The sequence below is a fragment of the Gekko japonicus genome, unplaced genomic scaffold (genome assembly GCF_001447785.1).
Source record: "Gekko japonicus isolate JY-2015 unplaced genomic scaffold, Gekko_japonicus_V1.1 scaffold4098, whole genome shotgun sequence".
Taxonomy (NCBI): Eukaryota; Metazoa; Chordata; class Lepidosauria; order Squamata; family Gekkonidae; genus Gekko; species Gekko japonicus.
In genome coordinates this window covers 15,018-34,241 of record NW_015161535.1, presented here as the reverse complement: position 1 = coordinate 34,241, position 19,224 = coordinate 15,018, and the positions used below count along the sequence as shown (strand labels likewise).

The 19,224-nt window shown below is 39.9% G+C and overlaps 1 protein-coding gene across 1 annotated transcript in view; it reads right to left on the bottom strand.

Annotated features, from left to right (window-relative positions):
• Positions 1-1,133: 1,133 nt before the first annotated feature.
• TRPC1 (transient receptor potential cation channel, subfamily C, member 1) overlaps positions 1,134-19,224 on the bottom strand; it is a gene marked incomplete at its 5' end in the record, with an annotated part of 28,991 nt that continues 10,900 nt past the window's right edge. The window contains 6 exons of the mRNA XM_015429278.1: positions 1,134-1,361; positions 4,428-4,622; positions 7,498-7,699; positions 9,288-9,463; positions 12,337-12,480; positions 15,462-15,601. Coding sequence (XP_015284764.1) covers positions 1,134-1,361; positions 4,428-4,622; positions 7,498-7,699; positions 9,288-9,463; positions 12,337-12,480; positions 15,462-15,601 — 1,085 coding nt within the window. The remainder of the gene's footprint in view (positions 1,362-4,427; positions 4,623-7,497; positions 7,700-9,287; positions 9,464-12,336; positions 12,481-15,461; positions 15,602-19,224) is intronic.

Sequence of the window (19,224 nt, the reverse complement as noted above, 5' to 3'; positions counted from 1 at the left end):
ACTGGACACCCAACATCAGATAGAGATACCTCCGGGCAATCTGGGCAAGGGGGTGCATGTAGATGTTAAACAACATCGGGGAAAGCACCGCCCCCTGAGGCACACCACACTCAAGCAGGTGTCTCTTGGACTGCTGTTCCCCTAGCACCACCCTTTGTCCCCGACCCTGGAGAAAGTAAGCCATTGCAAGGCAAGCCCCTGTAGGGAGACCTCCAAGGAATACCAGGGCTTGGGATGCAGAGGCAGGCCATCAAGCCATCTCTGAAAAAGTCCAAGCCCTCAGTTAGGTGTCACCAGAAGTCACCATGGTTTCCAGGCATGCAAGCACATTAACACACATGTACACATACACACAAAAAGTGGATAAGGACCAATTCTAAATGCTGGAGGATGGGTGGGGTAGGATTAACATAGAGCTAATCAAGGAAGGTGCAGTGAAAAAAAAATAAGCAGAATTCACATCTGTAAAGGGTGAGTCATGCCAAGCTATTATTAGCTCCTGTAGTAAGTGAGGCTTATTCAAGCCTGGGGGATCTCTTGATGCCTTCCAATTCACCACTTTTGCACTGGATTCTCCCTTTGAATATCTTACATGGGGTGCACAATAATCTCTAGTACTAAGTGAATACATCTGTGGTTAACAGCAAGTAAACTAGTTAAGGGATTCTCCCCGCCCCCCTAACATTCTAAACTCTTGATTAGGTCATAGAAGAATCTGTTTAGCTAGAAGTGCCAAAATTTGAGCTAGAAAGTACTCTGCATGATCCCAGAGGCTGCGACCTCCATCACACTTTGCATTTTTACAATTAACGAAACAATGCAAATTCATTCTTAATTGGAGAACAAACTTGAATCTTCAGGAAGTATTTCTTCAACACACAGGCCATGAAACTAAAGCCAGTCACGCTTCCAATGAAATCAATTATGCTTCAGCTATGGCCAAGTATTACACACTGTACACACAATAAAAAGCTACAAAAATACATAAACGGTAATATTTTTTCATGACTGAACTTGACTTCAGCTCATGCAATGACATCGTTAAAAGTACTATCTAGAAATGGTTATGTTATTTGGGATGAAACATACTGAAATGAGTATGCCTAAATTTTGGCATTCTGAAACCCTGGATCTTAATTTCTTTGATAAAATATGGCATATTTAGAAGTCCGGAAGCCAAGCAGGTCTCTCATTTCATTTCGGAATTTTGATAAGTCTTGTCGTAGTTCATTGAGGTTTTCTACAGTTGCCTGATCTGTACTTTGCATTCTCTGTCTCATGGAAGTCAAGTAACGATGAACTAAGCAACACATCACTTTTTGGTAATTCTCATCTCTCTTTTGCTTCAGATTTTTCCACTCCTTTAAAGAAACAGTAAAAGGTTAAACATAATGATGTACAACAGGCAGCAGGATTTTCTGAGATTAAAAACTACTGAATATTGCATATGCTGTAAAATATGCTGTATGTGGATTCAGTTAAATACACACATGCTTAATTATCTTCATTACAATCAAAGGAACTTAAAGGTACTTAATTTTAGCTAGATTGTGTGCTCAGTTACATGTGCTCTCATCCCCCAAATATTAGTAACTAAAAAAGACCCACTCTTGCTAAATTTCTAAGTCTGCACCTCCACCACCATTCAGTTCAATCCTCTGGAGTTCCAAAATGCCTCAGAAGAAGATCTCTTTCCATCAACTTGGAAGGCTGACCACCTGAACAATCCTCCTAACATATTCCATGTACACAGAATAATCTGGTAAGCAAATGAAGGAACGTCTGTAAAGCCACTGCAATATCAAACCATGCAATAAAACACTGGCATATAATTGCCAATCTTGTTTTGTTGACTGGGGATTATTTTGGGATATCTGGGCTAGCTACTGAAAGAAAGCTGGCTGTCAAAGAGGAAATGTGTATATTTCCCTCCAATCCTCCCACTATCATGGTGTTTCACTGTGAAGTGCTGATCCCAATGCTGATACAGAAAACTGGGCAACAGGGCCAGCCACAACCAATACTGAGGTTTCAAAGTCGGGCATAAAAAACCCAAAAACACCAACTAGCGACATCATCCGTAGGCTTGGATGCTGGCAAAACCAGTTGGAGTTTGGCTGCCATTCGGTTGCTGCATCAACCGCAATGAATGCTGAGCCTCCTCCCTCAAGATTCAAGAGCAGGACCTCTGAAGCAGGGGCCAGCATGAGAAGGCAGTGATGATGGCGAGGGGAGACAGCAGTAACTCACAAGAGGGGGAGAAAGAAGGGGGATTTCCCCTACCCCTGATTCTTCATGGGTTGCTACTTTAAAAAAAAATATTTTATAGGACAGCAGAAAAGTCCTGGAAAATTTCTACACCCAGTCTTTGGATTTTGCTGCAAGGCTGTACAGGTCAAGCATACAGTTAGAGTACCGTGTTTCTCCTTATCTACAACAAAAAATGGCTAAAATTGTGGTCTTCAGTACCGCTGATGGCCTATGTGACTTGAAAATAAATGATCCTAATTTTGTAAAACATTTCTTTGTAAACAAAAACAAAAAGGAAGAAATAACATCCCTCTGTACCAAGTATGCTCCTTCAACTATTTTTACCTGCCAGAGGGAGCTCTAGTAATTATTGTACCTAATGACAGGGTACCGGTACCTTGAATATGTTTACTCAACAGAGCTTTAAAACTAAGCAGCTTCAGTGTTTCTTCCTTTGAGTATTTTATTTTGATGCAACATGGGACAAGTTTAAAATTAGCACACCATGTGGGAAAGCTAACAAATTTGCACTGTTTTTAGAATTGACATTACATTTTGCTGTAGGAAAAGATCATTTGCCTTGACTGTATTTGCATATCCAGCCTTGTAATACTTAAACAATGGAAAACAAAACTTAAAAAATGGAAAAGCAGAAAGAACTTCAGGTACTGCTCCCATAAGACTCCTGACTAACCTGTGCAGAAGTTACCGCCTCAGAGGCTTAATACTTGTCACATCCCACTGGAGAAGATACCGAGAACTGCACAACCTCAATATATAGTATGTTCATTTCCGTGATCCCAAAACCAGGAACAGACCTTTATTTGGCTATGAATTACAGACTAATTTTGATAATCAACGGTGTGACTGCAAATTTTCAGTAATGTGGGCTCCTGAGGCCTGGAATCCCAGTTTGCGGGGAGGAAACAAACTTCAGTTTGCCCAAGTGCCTGCATTCTGAGCTCACAGTGAACTACAGTTTGATTCAAGGCTTCCCAAACAAGCAAGCCTTCAATTGTGATGCTCACAAGAGAAGGAGGGAGTGGAGTTGATTATATTACTGCCTTTCTGCCCTGGTAAGGGCACTCAAGAATAAAAATCACATTATAAATAGTATCAGATACTTTATAGATTTAACACCCAACCCCTCCATCTAAAATGTCATCAGCACTGCACAGTCATGACCACTAACTACATTCATGATGATCAGGAACAAATGTTTGCCATAATATATGAATATGGCCTAAAACCTTTCAGTGACTGTGATGCAGTAGTGGAAAGTTATCATTGGCTGCGGTCACACGGAGCATTAGCCACGCTCGAGCGATGGAAGACAAGCGGAGTTTCCGGGCGCAATCTCACCAGCACATCTGGGAAGCGTAGCACTTCCGTGACGCAACCGAGGCTTCCCGCCAAAAACACGCAGCAAAAAACTAGTACCTCGGAGGTGCTAGTTTCCAGAAACTGCGGGGCAAGGGCAGGCGTCTGATCGCGTTTCCGGAGGCATCCGGCGCCCGCCCATGTCCCCTTGCAAAAAAGGTTTTTTTCCCCCCAAGTCTCCGTGGATGCGCACAAGCACCCAACAGAGCATGCGCAGTCGTGGTGTACACGAAAAAAACACCCATCCAGTTTGCCGCACCGCACGCTTCTTTTTTGCACGTGGGATTGTCATGCGATCGGCACCTCTCCCTTCCCATGGAACCTCCACGGTACCTCCACGGGAGGTCTGATCACTTTACCGCACAGTAGTTTGCCCCGGGGCAAACTGCCATGCTTCCCCCCCGCAGTTTCCTGCCCGTGTCTGCTTTTTCTATCCTACTGTGGTCTTTCAGAAACCTGCAGCATGTCAGGTGTAACTGGGAAAAAACAAAGCTAGCTCATCAGCATGGCTAGTTGTGCTGCAATAGATATAGGTATCATAAGCAACTACTAAATTAGAGCCCGTAACATCACATATGACATTAAAAACAATGGTGGTATTACAGATTTTGTAATGACTATACAATACTCAGATATTTCAACAGTAAAACCTTGTTTGTCGATATGTATTGTGGTTTTGGTTTGTTGAGGCTAATTACCGGTTCATTATTTGTAATGAAGGGCAATTTAAACTAACAGTTTAATTGGATGTCTTGTCTTGTAACTATGAAAACATTTCATTAAAACAAATTTATTACCTTTAAGCTATTCTGCCGCTTGACTTTGCCAGATGATGTATGAGAACAAATCCATTTACTGAGGCTGTTAAACAGATAGCAAATAGTCTTGGGAGAAGGAATGATATTGAAAGGTGGAGGCAATGTACATTTGTCATCAAAGTAGCTAAGCCAGAGCTTGGCACGAGCAAACTTCCATTCTTTGTCCTCGTGGTTCTAAATGATTAAAAATGACAGATTTCAGAGATTCTTCTAAACCAGGATTTAAAATTACACCACTGTGCATTTAAATGTTTACTAAGGACTAATTAGTAACCAATGAATGTGATTACAAATACATTTATTGAAAAGGATAGTTTCAATCCAGAGATATTTTGTGCATGGGGATCTTAGATGATCATATACAGAGCCTCACATTTCAGGGCTTGACATTCACCATAAACCTGGAGACCAGATCCACATGTTTCTCACACTGCAGGAAAGTCTATGAAAGCTGCTATTCATACCACGGCCCTCATGTTTCAGACTATATTCCTCAGGAGTCCATATCCTCCTATGACATGAGGTATAAATAATTACATGAGATTATGTGTGCTATGTGCTTCAGACACAGTTTGTACTGTGTAGGTATACTTATGATGAAATATAAAAAAGGAAATAATCATAACACATTTATTTGGTGTTTTTTTTTTATAATTGAACTTCTGAACCATGCAGAACTTGGCCTCCTCATCATTACAGATCCGTTTCTCTGCTATGCATGCTCTTCGGAGTGCATAAAGAATTTTACACTGGCCCAATAGGTATGAGGTATTAGCTGTACATGAAAAAGAGAACTGCTACAATGCAATGGTAGCAATTTATTACTTCGCAGGTTTCCAGTACTGCTAAAGCATGTGTATATTCCAACATGAAAAGGATTTTTTTTAACTTTGTTGTGGCTAAAATACAAAGAATACCCTCCAATCATCCTGGTGCTATCTAGTTGTGTTAAGGTTTTCCACTAAATCTCCCAAGTGCCCTCGCAACTGGTAATCGGTGTCCTTTGAGTAGTCATCTGCATACTCATATTGAAAGGCTTTGTGCCTCAGCAGAGCTTCTGTTTGGACATGACTAACTTTTACACATGATTTTTTTTTCCCTCTAGAGGCAGAGCGCCAAGTGTGCATGCCTAAGAGAGAGAAGTTGCTGCTTCCTGCTAAGTTCTTCCCAAAAAGAAATACCACAGCAAGTTTAAAAACACCTGTTACCAGAAAGGAGGGCAAGTTGTGTGAATTAAGGGAAGACCACTTGAGGAACATCAGCTACAAACAACTTGTTTTTCTTCTTCAAGGTCTCTCTATATCATACTAAGGGCAAAAACAAGCTGTCTTATCTAGAATCAGGTATAGGTATAGTTAATATCCCATTAAGCCTGCTCTGCCAAAATACACATTTGCTCTGGTTACAAAATGTATGGCATTGTGCCTCAGTATAAGGTGAAAGGCTGGGCTCAGATGGCTTGCAGTGTTCTCGGAGAGGAATTCCTCTACTGAACGCAGAAGATATGGTAGTAACTCCTCTGGAATGAGTTCTGACAGTACCATGCATTGTCTCTATGGCAGTGGTATTCAAACGCAAGGGTCAAGATCTTGAGCTGGGTCAAGATACTGAGTTTCTTTAAAGCAAGAGTGCAGAGTCCACAGTACCTTCTGAGTTTCAGGTAAAAGGGTTTCTCCATTAGCTGTATGAGGACCAGCTGTAAGTCCTATGATGGTTTAGGTGGTGGAACTGGGGGTGGTTTAAAACTAGTAAGGCCCTTGAAGAATTGCTTCAGCTGGGAGGGAGGGTATGAAGGAGGAGGAAGAGAAAACGAAGAAGAGCTGGATTTATACCCCACCCTTCACTCTGAGTCTCAGAGCAGCTTCCCTTCCTCTCCCCACAACAGACACCCTGTGAGGTAGGTGGGACTGAGAGAGCTCTGAGAGAACTGCTCTTGAGAGAACAGCTCTGAGAGAACTATGACTCACCCAAGATTACCCAGCTGGCTGCATGAGGAGTGGGGAATCAAACCTGGTGCTCCAAATTAGAATCCGCTGCTCTTAACCACTACACCGAACTGGTGAATAAATAGGAAGTGGCCCTGGCATGCATGATGCATGAACAAACTACTTCATATTAATATTTGTAACACACTTAAACCAGTCAGAACCAAGTTATTCAAACCTAGTTAAGAATGTAACAGTCCAGTTGGATCAGACCAGTGGTTAATCTAGTTCAGCATCCTATCTCATACAGTGGCCAACCAGTCACTCTGGACGGCCGGCAACAGAGGCTGAGGCCTTTCCCTGATGTTGCCTCCTGGCACTGGCATTCAGAGGTTTACTACTTCTGAATATGGAGGTTCCCGCCAATCATCATGGATAGTAGCCACTGATAGTCCTGCCCTCCATGAATCTGTCTAATACCTTTAAAACCCTCCATGTCCGTGACCATTACTGCATCCTCTGACAGGGAATTCCACATTTTAATCAATCACTGAGCAAAGTAGTATTTCCTCTTGTCCACCCCGACTCTACTGCTTATAAACTTCACTGCGTGCCCCCACGTTCTAATATTTTGGGAGAGGGAGAAAAAAAAATCATCTCTGTCCATTCACTGCTGTGGGACACTGGATCAACATTTTCACTGAGCTATCCGCTATGACCTCAAGGTCCCTTTCCCTCTCAGTCTCAGCTATTTCAAAACACATTAACATATACTTCAATTTGGGTTTTCATCTTCCAGTATGGATCATCTTATACTTACCTTTACTGAGCTTCATTTGCCACGCTGCTGCCCAATCACCCAATTTGTGGAGATCCTCCTGGATCTCTTCAGCTTTGGTTTTCACCATAATGAATAATTTTGTGTTACCTGCAGACTTGGCTACTACAATGCTCACCTCGTTCCAGATCATTTATGAACAAATTAAATAGCACGGGCTCCAATACAGATCCTTGTGGGGCCCCACTGCTTACTAGTTAATCAAAGTAATGATCGTGCTATGCACAACCAACAGCAAAGACTGTACTTCAGTATAATGTAATAAAATGTGTTTTAAAATACTTACTGCTATCAGCTGAAAGCTTTTATGAAGCATCGCCACTAAGAGCTTGGTGAGGACAATCACCACTACTACATTATATGTGCCAACAATAACAGCACCCACAAAAGACTGCAGTTCTTCACCATAACTAAATCTGGTAACAAATACTGCTACATGTGCAAGGGAGAATATATACCAGAACAGGGCAAAACAGGTGCCAATAAACCTGAAAAAAGGGGGAAATGTGTGATTAGATGACCCACAAAGACACAAGAGGGAAAAAACCCAGCTAGCATGCATTCAAAGTTAGAACATTTTCTTCTAGAAAAGCAAAATTATTCTGAGGTGCTACAAGGTCAGTTATTCAAAAATATTTAACAAACATTATGTCTGGGGAGGGGGTCAATAGTTGACTACCCTGTATTAAACTGATGGCTTGCTAATTAGATAATGGATCTGTGGCCAAAAGCAGGGAAACTGCTCTCTGAATTTGGACAAAGTTGGTCTAAAACTGGAGTTTAACAGCTGATCTTTGAACATGCTTATGCAGGACTAGTAGTTGAGCTGCCTGTGTTAGGAATTTGTTTGCTGCCAATATGCTCCGCTCATATATTTGTCACAAAAACACAGTTATTACAAAGACTTCACAAGTTTCTAGTACACTCTGCAAAGAAAACTAAGCCATGTAATCTTGTCTCAGATTTCTCACCATTTTGGAAAGTGAGAAGAAATGAAATCAGCACTTTAATTTTTTTAGTGAGTTGAGTTGTAGACCACACAAACAAAATGCATGCCAATAAGACTTATTACAGGAACCTGCAGCTTTGCCAAGCACTTTGTGGGTGAAGCCTGCACCTTACAAGCATTATACAAGGAAAGTACACTTAAAACCACAGCATTAGATACAGGGGTTGCCTAAGCAAAAGGAGTTAATCGTTCCCACCTTCCCTTTCCGAAACAACCTTCTGCAATGCCCAAAAGGCCTCACTAGAGGTCATGCAACCCCATGGACAAACAGCCATTAGGCACAGGGGATGGCAGTGAAAAAGGGGAATACGGCAAAGGGGTCCCCAACCTCATTCTTGTGCCAACAGAGCTCTTATTCCATCACTCTTTTCCTGTCCAGCTTTCTGCTAGCTCAAGAGTAAGGTAGGGGAAATTTCACTCAATTCCTCCACTGCAGACCCATATGTAAGGTGGGGTTTTGTCCATGGAGGACCCCCAGCATTGCCTTGGGGAAAGGGCTTCAGAGGACTCCTCTGAAAAGAGAAAGTTGGAAAGATTTGTCAACATTAGTGTCTTCTATTTGTGCAGCAAGAGAATCCAAGCCAATGGGACTTAAAATGTGTGCTCTTATTTTAACAGGACTCTGCTTTCACAAGATTGTATTCCACAACAACAGCCTTGAAAATATCAACACAGCAAAGAAATTGGTGATATGGTGCCCTAAGCTTAAATTGGTGTAGTGTAGTATATAGAAGAGTGAGCAGATTCATCCCAGTTTAAATTTTGCCCCTGCTGAAAATTCACTTGGTAGGCAAACCCGTATTTGTCAGCTTCAGTCCCAATCTAAAGAAAACACTATGGACCCCACTTTATAGGATAGCAAATCTGCTTTACAACATAAATTGTAATGTATGTGAAGCATTCAGCATATTCTAAACCACTACATAAATGCTAAGTATGAATGCTATGTCACCAGCTTAGTGACACAAAGTCCTACCTTCAGAAATGTTCTAGTGTTGAAAGCTACATTAAAGAACATAATAGCTAATTTTTACCACTGCCTTATCAATGAATTCTCTGCGACTCACGAGTGGAATGTGTCATTGCTTTGCTGTTCACAAAAGATCCCAGCACAGTCCTTCTCTTCATCCACAGTGAATCCTTTGTCATAGAGTTGGGTCAATCCAATAGTGAATGAGAACAATACAAGAAGAAACATTCCAAGAAATTTTCCAAAGTCTTGCAACATCTGCCCCATTGAAATCTGTAGAACATATTATTATCAAATTCAGTTTTCAAACATTAATTACTACACACCAAACTTGCATGTCAAAACCTATTATGAAAGCAGGATATAATTCCAAATGAACTTTACACTGCAAAATAATTAAATAGTTAAGCAGCTGTATTAAATACTATTAAACTACTAGAAACCCCTGAATTAAAATGGTTCAATTTTTCGTCTTGCTTTGTGTAATCTGTCATCAGGGGTCAAGTACAGACTATATTTTGAATCACAATGGTACAATTTAAGTGTAACAAATAATGGATTGAATCCAAAGGTTGTTTTCTGCCAGTGGAAAGGGGGAGCTATTTTGGCAACTCTACCCTTTTACTACAGCCCACTGAGTTCCTTGAAATGCTGCTGCTGTGGGGAGGGAGCCTCAGGAATAGTTTTAGGGACAAATGACTTGTGGATTTCTGCCATTATTTCAGTCATGAAATATCTTGGACCATAACACATATAGACTTCCACATGGGTTATCTGCCCTGAGAACAAAGGGAGGGGGTCTCCTTCCCCACAGTAGCATGGTATATTTGCATATCTCCTGGGTTCTCCCTGGCTTTACTCCAATTCTTCTCAAAACTGCTTTGTTCCAATGTTTTGGGAAAGACTGCTGTAAAGCTTAAACAGCTGCTGTGTGGGTAGGAAAGTTTGGATTTTGCCACCCATCTGGTGGCCATTTTTTCCTGATGCTGTTCCTGCAGGGGCCATTTCTTCCCTTAAAAAATAATCAGTTCCATATTGTTATATCAATATACCATTGTAACAATAAGTGAAACACACTCCATGAATTCCCCATTCTCATTATTTTTAAATGTACGTATCTAGCCCCTTCAGTTGCAGAGGTATATGGGGAAAGGCATAATGCCATAGCAGAAGGTGCTAGAGGCTTGTTTCAAATAAATTAAAATTGAGCTTTCTCAGAACCTGTTTTACTTATTGTTGTAACAGTATATCAACATAACAACATGAAATTGATTATTTTTAAATTTAAGAATCCCAAGAGGATGGGGGATGGTTGCTGCTGGGGGACTTGGACAAGAAAATCTACCATGTAGAAGCCCCCATTGCTATTTAGCTGTACTGGCAGCCATACCAGTAAATGGAGAAATCATAGCCTTTTCCCATATAAATAAATAAATAAATATGGGAAACCGATGAAGAAGAAAGGGGACTGCACCAAGGCAAAACAAAGAAAAACTAAACAAAATGGTGCAGAGGGAATGGAATATTTAATAGTTATACTATGTGTTTCACATACATACGGGAACCGAATGAAAAAGAATCTGAAAGATTCCCCCTGACGAAGCTGTATGCAAAACACGTAGGGGTTGCATAACTATTAAATATTCCACTCCCTCGCCACCATTTTGTTTCTCTTTCTTCCAAATGAGAAACCACCATACATATGAAACAAAATTTCTGTCCTTGTAATTTTACGCATGTTCACTTCAAAGTAAATCTCATTGTGTTTAGTGGGTCTTCCCATGCAAGTGTGCACAGGATTGCAGTTTATGATCAAAATGTTTTAAAGTTTGGGATCTAAAGCCTCTATAGCAACCCTAAAATGAAAATAAATGAGAAAGAATATGGCACTATGTTTGGAGCACTGCAGAAATAATTGAGGGCCCAGGAATTTGTCACTGTTCTTAAAAGTTAATACAATTACAGGCCTTACCCTGCTTACTTAACTACAATGTAGCCATTGATTCCAACAATCAAAATAACAGATATAACTTACTAATAGTTTGTACATATTTTAAATTAAAGACTGAAATAGTACTTTCAAAACCAACCTTCTAGCAAAGATTGTTAACTATATATCATAACATCAGTTACTAATGAATAGCTAATTAAAATAATGATTAAAGATTAAAGATTCTAATAAAGCACATTTCCCTGCTATGAAAGTATCCATGAAAAAATGTTGAAGGAATACGCTTTTGATTTCACTGAAGGGATATAGTGCTATATTTTATTGGCATTTGAAGGTAATGACCTACTTTTGGAAAACAGTATGGAAATTATTGCATCTATGGTTGTCAACAACAGCAACTAAAGCTTCAGTGTGACACTGAATAGGGTAAGTGTTAGCTGTTTATATATACCTGGAATTCTGATTTCATTACATAGAAGACTAATAAAAATGTGTTAAAGATGCAACACATAAATAAATATGTACGTTACATAGTGAACTTCAGAATGAATGGGAACTTGTTATGGCAATGTGGTCTGCATCCTTAATATACTGTTAAGTCCACTGAGTCTTATCAATAAGGAGTTTGCTATAGAAAAATGTGATTAAAAACTTAAAATAGGGAAACTAAACAATAATTAGAAAGTATTGCTAAATAAAAAGAATCCTTTTGTAAATAACATTTTTTTTTTTTTTGCTTGTAGGAGTAATTATTTAGCTGTAATAAGGGAAGGGGGAAGGCCCCAACTTCACTCACAGCAAGATGACAACATGGATCTTTTGGACACATCTAACAAGTGTAATTATACAACCTGTGTAACCTTCCTTCTTTGTTGTGGTCAAAAAGTTACCTACAGTTATTAGGCAGCAGAATGTTCAAGAATTTTGTTTAAGGTAGCTTGTTTAAGCATGCCTTGTTTGCCCTGTGTAATTACATTTTTGCTTTGCTTCTACAGTTCTAATACAGTTCTATTCAATCAACATTTTAATTAGATAGCCACAGGAAGCTCAACATAGCAAGGTCAAAATCTAGCCATATAGAGCAGCTTGACTGATAAAGCCAACAATTTAGATGAGTGTTATTACAAGTATAAACCCTGTATCTGAACTTAAATCAAAGAGCAAATCTAGACATTTTGCCTGTATAATAACTTACCTGAAGTGGCCCTAGGACAGAGCTCGTGGTATACATGAAGAAAAGTCGAAGATAACTGAGAACATTAGCAAAAGCAAACAGACCTTCTGCTACCAGTGTGGGATGGAAGGCATCCCAATCCTTCCTCTCAGCAAAATCATGGAACTAGAATTATTAAAAGAAATTGACATTTAATTATAATATAGTAGACAATCTAGTGACAACTATTAACTGCCAGTGGCACACACTGGAAAGCTACAAAAATCCAGGAATATTTATTTATTTATCTTGTAAACCACCCCTCTTGCATAGGGCTCAGAGTGATGGACGATATTTCTAACAACAAAATTCACAATCCAGATAAAACAATTAAAAACACAGTAAACATTACAGCAACAATTTGCAGATAACACTTGAAGGGGGGAGAGGGAAGGAAGGAGCCAGGCTAGATGGAGACTGTTGTTGTTCTCAACCATACGCCTGGTGGAACATCTCTATCTAACAGGCCCTGCAGAACTGCACTAAGTCCCACAGGGCATGAATGTCATTCAGCAGAGTTCCGCCAGGTCAGCACCACGGCCAAAAAAGCCCTGGCTCTGGTTGAGGATAGCCAGATATTTTTCAGACCAGGGATCACCAGTAAGTTCTTCTCCACTGAGTGTAATGCTCTTTGGGGGGGGGGAGATACCAGGAGAGGAGGTCCTGTAGATACGTTCATCCCAGACCATTTATTCCCCAATGTTTAACAATCCACAATAAGATGCAAGACTACCTGAGATAAAATAAAGTATTGATGATCAAACTGCTGTCTTGCTGCTTTCTTATGTTCCTTTCTGTCCATAATATAAGCTAGTTTTATTTGAATGAGATTTTATATCTTAAGGAAGTATTTTACCAGGACAGATGTAAGCTTATTTAATTATATTAATCTGAAAGGTTCTTACATGACTATCAAGCAAAGCTAACAAGATACAGGTTTACCTTCCACTCCAAATAAACACCAGCTTTGAAGATAGACAATGCAGAAAAAAAGTCTAGAAAAAGGTCTACAAGTTCAGGTAATCCTGTCTACCTAAGACTGTCCCTTTCATCCACTATGGGCAGGTAGAGATACAACATTTCCTGTCAGAAGCTGGCCACAGGTTCTCATCTCCAGATTCTTCTTTCAGTCTCAAAAGTCTTCACTGCACTTAAACATCTGTCAGTGTCATACTTGAATGCCATTTCAGCACATCAATTAATGCTAACCAGGGTTCTACTCAACTGAGTATTTATTCATATGACATCATCAGAGTATACAACAGTTCAGACTTGGATAATATATACATTCTTCTGTTTACTACAAAATACATTTTCTGTCTTCAACTTCTATTTATTTTATTTCTTCTTACCTCTCAGATGGTAAAAATACGTGACATGGTAATTCAGGGTGGGGCAGTTTGCAACCTTTTTTCAAATAATGGATATACTTGTATTTTTTCTTATAGAAAATGAAGATATTCATACTTTTAATTCCATAAATATGCCAAATAGTACAATTTTATATGCTAAGTAAATTACAGATGATGCATTTGTGGTCCAATCAGTAGCAGAAGTTTAGGTTTGATAGGAAAGTAAATACTGCACAAATTTCAGTTACCCTCAAATTTTCTTCTTTTTTCAAGAGTGGCTGGAGGAAAAAATATTTTTTTCTGTGGCTTCAACACTTGCAGAAATTTTATGTCTTTAATGGAGACTGGGAGTCAAGCAAGCCTTTGCAAAAAGGTGAGAAAGGTAGCATTGTGCAGATGCTCTGGCTGAAAATATGAATGGCGGCAGCAAAGGAAAACATGGACAGTCATTTGAAAAAAACATGAGACCTTGGATGGCTGAGGAGGACAGAGTTGGAGAAGCAATAGCTGGAGAAAGATCAAGAAGGGCCAAGGCTGCTGAAACTGAGACTGAGTTTACCTTGAGTCTCAGTAAGTAGCTTTGGATAAGCTACAATTGCCTATAAAATGGGAATAAAAAAGGTATACCAGTTTCATCCTACATGGGAGAAATTTAACCTGGCCACAGACAGATTTGCTCTGGTAACATCTACTGAAGTGTACTCTATGTGGGGCTCCCTTTAAAAATGCTTGAAAGCTTCAATTATTCCAAATCATAGCTGCCCAGTTGTTATTTGGGACCTGCTGTATTATGCCAGTCCTCATCTATTCCACTTTGGCTGCTTGTTTGTTTGCAGACAAAACTCAAGGTACTGGCTTCGACCAGTAAAACCTATTAAATGGGGGACAAAATACCTGAAAGACTACTTTGTGCAATAAAAACTTTGTATGCCACCCATTCATTCGATAGCAATGTGTGATGGGGACTTTCAGTGGTGACACTTAAGATTGTGGAACACACTCCCCCAGGAAGCTCATTTCGTCCCCTCTTTGGCAACCTCAGGAAAGAGATCAAGACTCAGTTGTTTCACCTAACCTTTTACCAGACTTACAATGCCATCCTAAGTAGAAATACATCCTTCTGAATCCATTGACTTAATACACCATTGTTAGATTGCTCCATGGCTTCTTATATATTTTCTATTTAGAAGTAATTCAGTGCTGTTTCTTTTTGTCAGTTCCACTATAATCATTTTGACACTGTGCAAATAACCTTGAGAATATTGAAATGTGGGATATAAGCATTTTAAAGTAAAAATATAACATTAATTAGTGGTTGTCTGATGAGCTGAATATCAGATAAGAATACAAATCCAGCTCAAAAACATTAGAGTTGCTAGTTGTCATTTCTCTTCCATTTTTCAATGAAAGCAGGTATACTCTACACGTGTATTTACACTAGGAATTGTTTCAACCAACACAGCAAAGCCTAAGAAAATATAAAAACTAGAAGTGATATTTGCCTTAAATTCCCTATATTTTAGCACTAAATATATAGACTGAAACCAGAGTTGTGCTTTAAGGCTTTCCAAATTGGGAAGACGACTTTAGCAACCATTAGCTGAACTGTATATTATTGTACATTTTAATTTTAAGACATTTGGAAACCAATCAGGGAGAAAAGCAAGAAATAAACATTATTCAATAGATGATTCAAAGAAGTTTCTGGAAAGTGAATTAAACTGTATACATATGACAATATACAGTAATATTTACCTTGTTATGGGCAACTATTTTGAGAGCAAAAGTTGCTAAATAGAGAGAATTCATGACAAAACTAAGTTGATTTCGTGATTCGTCTAGGAAGTCTTCTAAGCCTTCATACCAAAGTCTTTTAACATCTGACCACACCATTCCTAATAGAGAAGAGAGAGAAAGTAGTTGGTAGGGTACTGTGGACATCTCACAATGATTTCAGCGCTGTCTATAATTCTTTTTATTTATGAAACATGACAATACCTCTTATTTCAAAAGTATTTTGGGGTCAGAAATATAAGAGTTGTGTACACTTAACAACACTGGGTTTGAATGCTTAGCACATACATGCATAATATGTACATATTTCCATATCTGGCCTTATTTTAATATCTGCCATCTACAGAAGTTTTTATTCAGAAGCACTGTAAAGTCACTTTAACATCTAAGTAAGTTTATATATTGCAATGTAAGAAACATTAAAACAAAACACAATGCCAAGAAAAGCTGTGGCTAAACCTAAATAGGTGGGGCAGGTCGGTCACTAAGGCCACCAGGAAAAGTCCTAGTGAGCCAATAGTCTGGGAGGCCACCCCCTTGCCAGGGCCAACCTGGCCCCAAACAAGAGGCAACCATCACCCCATGCAAGGCAGATAAGGGTTACTGCCACTGTGATTCCCATACCTGCACAAGGTGGGTGGGTGCGAGCCACCGTGAGCCAGCATCCCCAGCCCTGTGCAAGGCGAGTGGGAGTCTCCTCTTTCTCCGTTCCCCCTCTGGCAGGGGTGGGGTAGGGCCCTTATCCAAGGCTGTTTTTGCCTCCCAGTCCACCCCTACAAATAGGCTGTGATTACTGGAAACAAACTAAAAAAAGAATTTCAGAATAACAAAGATCATTATATTATACAAGTTTTCACAGAACGATACCCCAAAAAGGTTTTAGGTTTAGATTTGACTGTGCTCCAGTGAACTGCTATTGGTAGGCCATGAAGATCAACAGTGATCTAAAACATTTCCTGATAATGCAGGTTACGTCACAACTGTCATTTCAAGAATGTAACAGAGTTTCCCCCATTTTGGCACAGAAAACAAAACAGACTTTTTAAGAAGACTACTGGATTAGCCACAGTTTTAAAAATAGGATAAAAGTAGTGTTCTGCCTACTTGTCTTTCTCCACTGAGAAAGATGCAGGTCACAAAGCTGAGTCAAAAGGCAAATATGAAAACTCACCAGAGTACACCTTTCCCCAACAGAAGGGATGGGGAGGGGGTGAGACATAGTCACAAGACTGACTCAGCATCCCTGCTCTCTGGCCCCTGGAGCAGCAGATCTGCTCAGGTGCCATTTTTCTTCTTTTTTTAAATAGGGCCTGCCCTACAGGTAGAAAAAAGCCCTAGGGTATGGACCACTGTTAGGTAAAAATTCACCAGGTAAGAAACATTTTTGTTCATACTTTATGCCACACTGGACTGAGTATAATAGCCAAGATTTTTTTTAAAAACCTGGTCCAACAATACACATAACAATCCAAAATCAAACTGCATAATCATCCCTGTTGTTCAATATCCAAGTAGAAGCACAATATGAGAATCAAGTGAAGAAAATAGCTATGTCAAGATTGTGAAGAAGTCTGATCTTTCTAGTTAAACATCTATAGCATTTTGGTCGGAACCTGAGCAACCCCCCAGGCCCCCCAACTATGAGCATTCATAATATACAGCATAGTTTATTATTTTAGAAATGTATCTCCCATCAAAATTGTTAAAATATAGTAATCAAAAACATATGACTGTAGGTTATTTATATCCAGAAAATTATAAATTGAAGAATTCCTTTTTAAAAGCAACAGAGAGTGCTCCCTCTGCTGGTTCTATAGTTTTTTCAGATAACCTGCAAATGTTATTTTCTCTGGGATAGCTGATGTACTTACAGGAACACACCCTCAGTACAGATGGTACAGAAATGTGAATACTTAAAGAGTGCATATCTTCCTTTCCATAGCTCAAGGTGGCATACAGAGAATTAAAACAGAGCAACTCAGAAAACATAAAACCAATACAGTAACAAAAAAGCCAAACTACAGGAAACAACACACAGATCACAACCAGTTAACTAAAGGCATTACTGAGCAGGTCTACTATGCATGCCCTACAAAAGGAGACTTTAGCACATGGACAAGACAGTACAAAAAAGAATTGTGTCTTTGGAGTGCCTGAGCAAAGCTGGTGAATACTCATGAGAAGATGCTGTTAATCATATTTGCATGCTATTCTCCAATCCCCACACACAGGCAATGGCTCTAATTTTTTACAACTAAAGATGCATATAGGTCAGGAGAACATCAGACACACCCAGTTCTAGTTCAGTTCTGGTATTTCATAAACACAGGCATTACTTATCTTCTGAAATACCTTCATTTGTAGAACCCATAGCATTACAGAGTCCTACCCTCTCACTGCCTCCCCGATGCTCATTCAGGTACACACACACAGAGAGAGAGAGAGAGAGAGAGAGAGAGAGAGAGAGAGAGAGAGAGAGAGTGTGTGTGTCAGTGCACCACAGCACTACTCCCATATTCTTCTTCAGTTCTCCTGTCTCTGCTCAGTCAAGGAACACAAGCTTTGCTACAGTGGAGCAACAGTGTTAGAAACCTCACCTGGCCCAAACATGGAAAGGACTGACAGATTGATAGCTTTTTTTCTATTCTGTGGGTAGAGGTGCATGGCCATTCTTAGATCGTGGAACAATTTGTCTGTTAATTCTAATAATTAATGAGATTCTAGTGTGAGAACTAGTTACAAGAGCCCCAAGCACCTGTTTGAATACAGCTATATATCTTGATCTCATGTATTTGTTGTTGTTGTTCAGTCGCACAGTCGAGTCCGACTCGTCACGACCCCATGGACTAGATCCCGCCAGGCCCTCCTATCTTCCGCTGTCCTCTGAGGTTTGCTCAGTTTCATGTTTGTTGCATCGATGACACTGTCCAACCATCTCATCCTTTGCCGTCCCCGTCTTCTTTGACCTTCAATCTTTCCCAGCATCAGGGTCTTCTCTAGTGAGTGCTCCCTTCTCATTTGGTGGCCAAAGTATTTGAGCTTCATTTTCATTATCTGGCCTTCCAGGGAACAGTCAGGGTTGATTTCTTTTAGGATTGACTGATTTGATCTTTTTGCAGTCCAAGGGACTCTCAAGAGTCTTCTCCAGCACCATAGTTCAAAAGAATCCATTCTTCGGCGCTCGGCCTTCCTTATAGTCCAACTCTCACAGCCATACATGACTACTGGGAATACCATTGCTTGGACCATGCGTATTTTTGTTGGCAGGGTGATGTCTCTACTTTTTATCATGCTGTTTAGATTCACCATCGCTTTCCTCCCAAGTAGCAGGCGTCTTTTAATTTCATGGCTGCAGTCACAGTCTGCGGTGATTTGGGATCCTAGGAACGTGAAGTCTGTCACTACTTCCACGACTTCCCCTTCTATTTGCCAAGGAGTGATGGGACCAGATGCCATGATCTTAGTTTTTTTGATGTTGAGCTTCAAGCCCACTTTTGCGCTCTCCTCTTTTACCCTGAGCAAGAGGCTCTTTAGGTCCTCTTCACTTTCTGCCATTAGAGTGGTATCGTCTGCATATCTGAGGTTGTTGATCTTTTCTCATGTATACAAGTTTAATATTTCATGTAAAATACAGCTTTTATATCCATCTATCCAGGTATCACTGCTAATTGATATCAAAGTATTATTGCATTCTAGCATTCATGCCAAGAGGATGTTATGTACT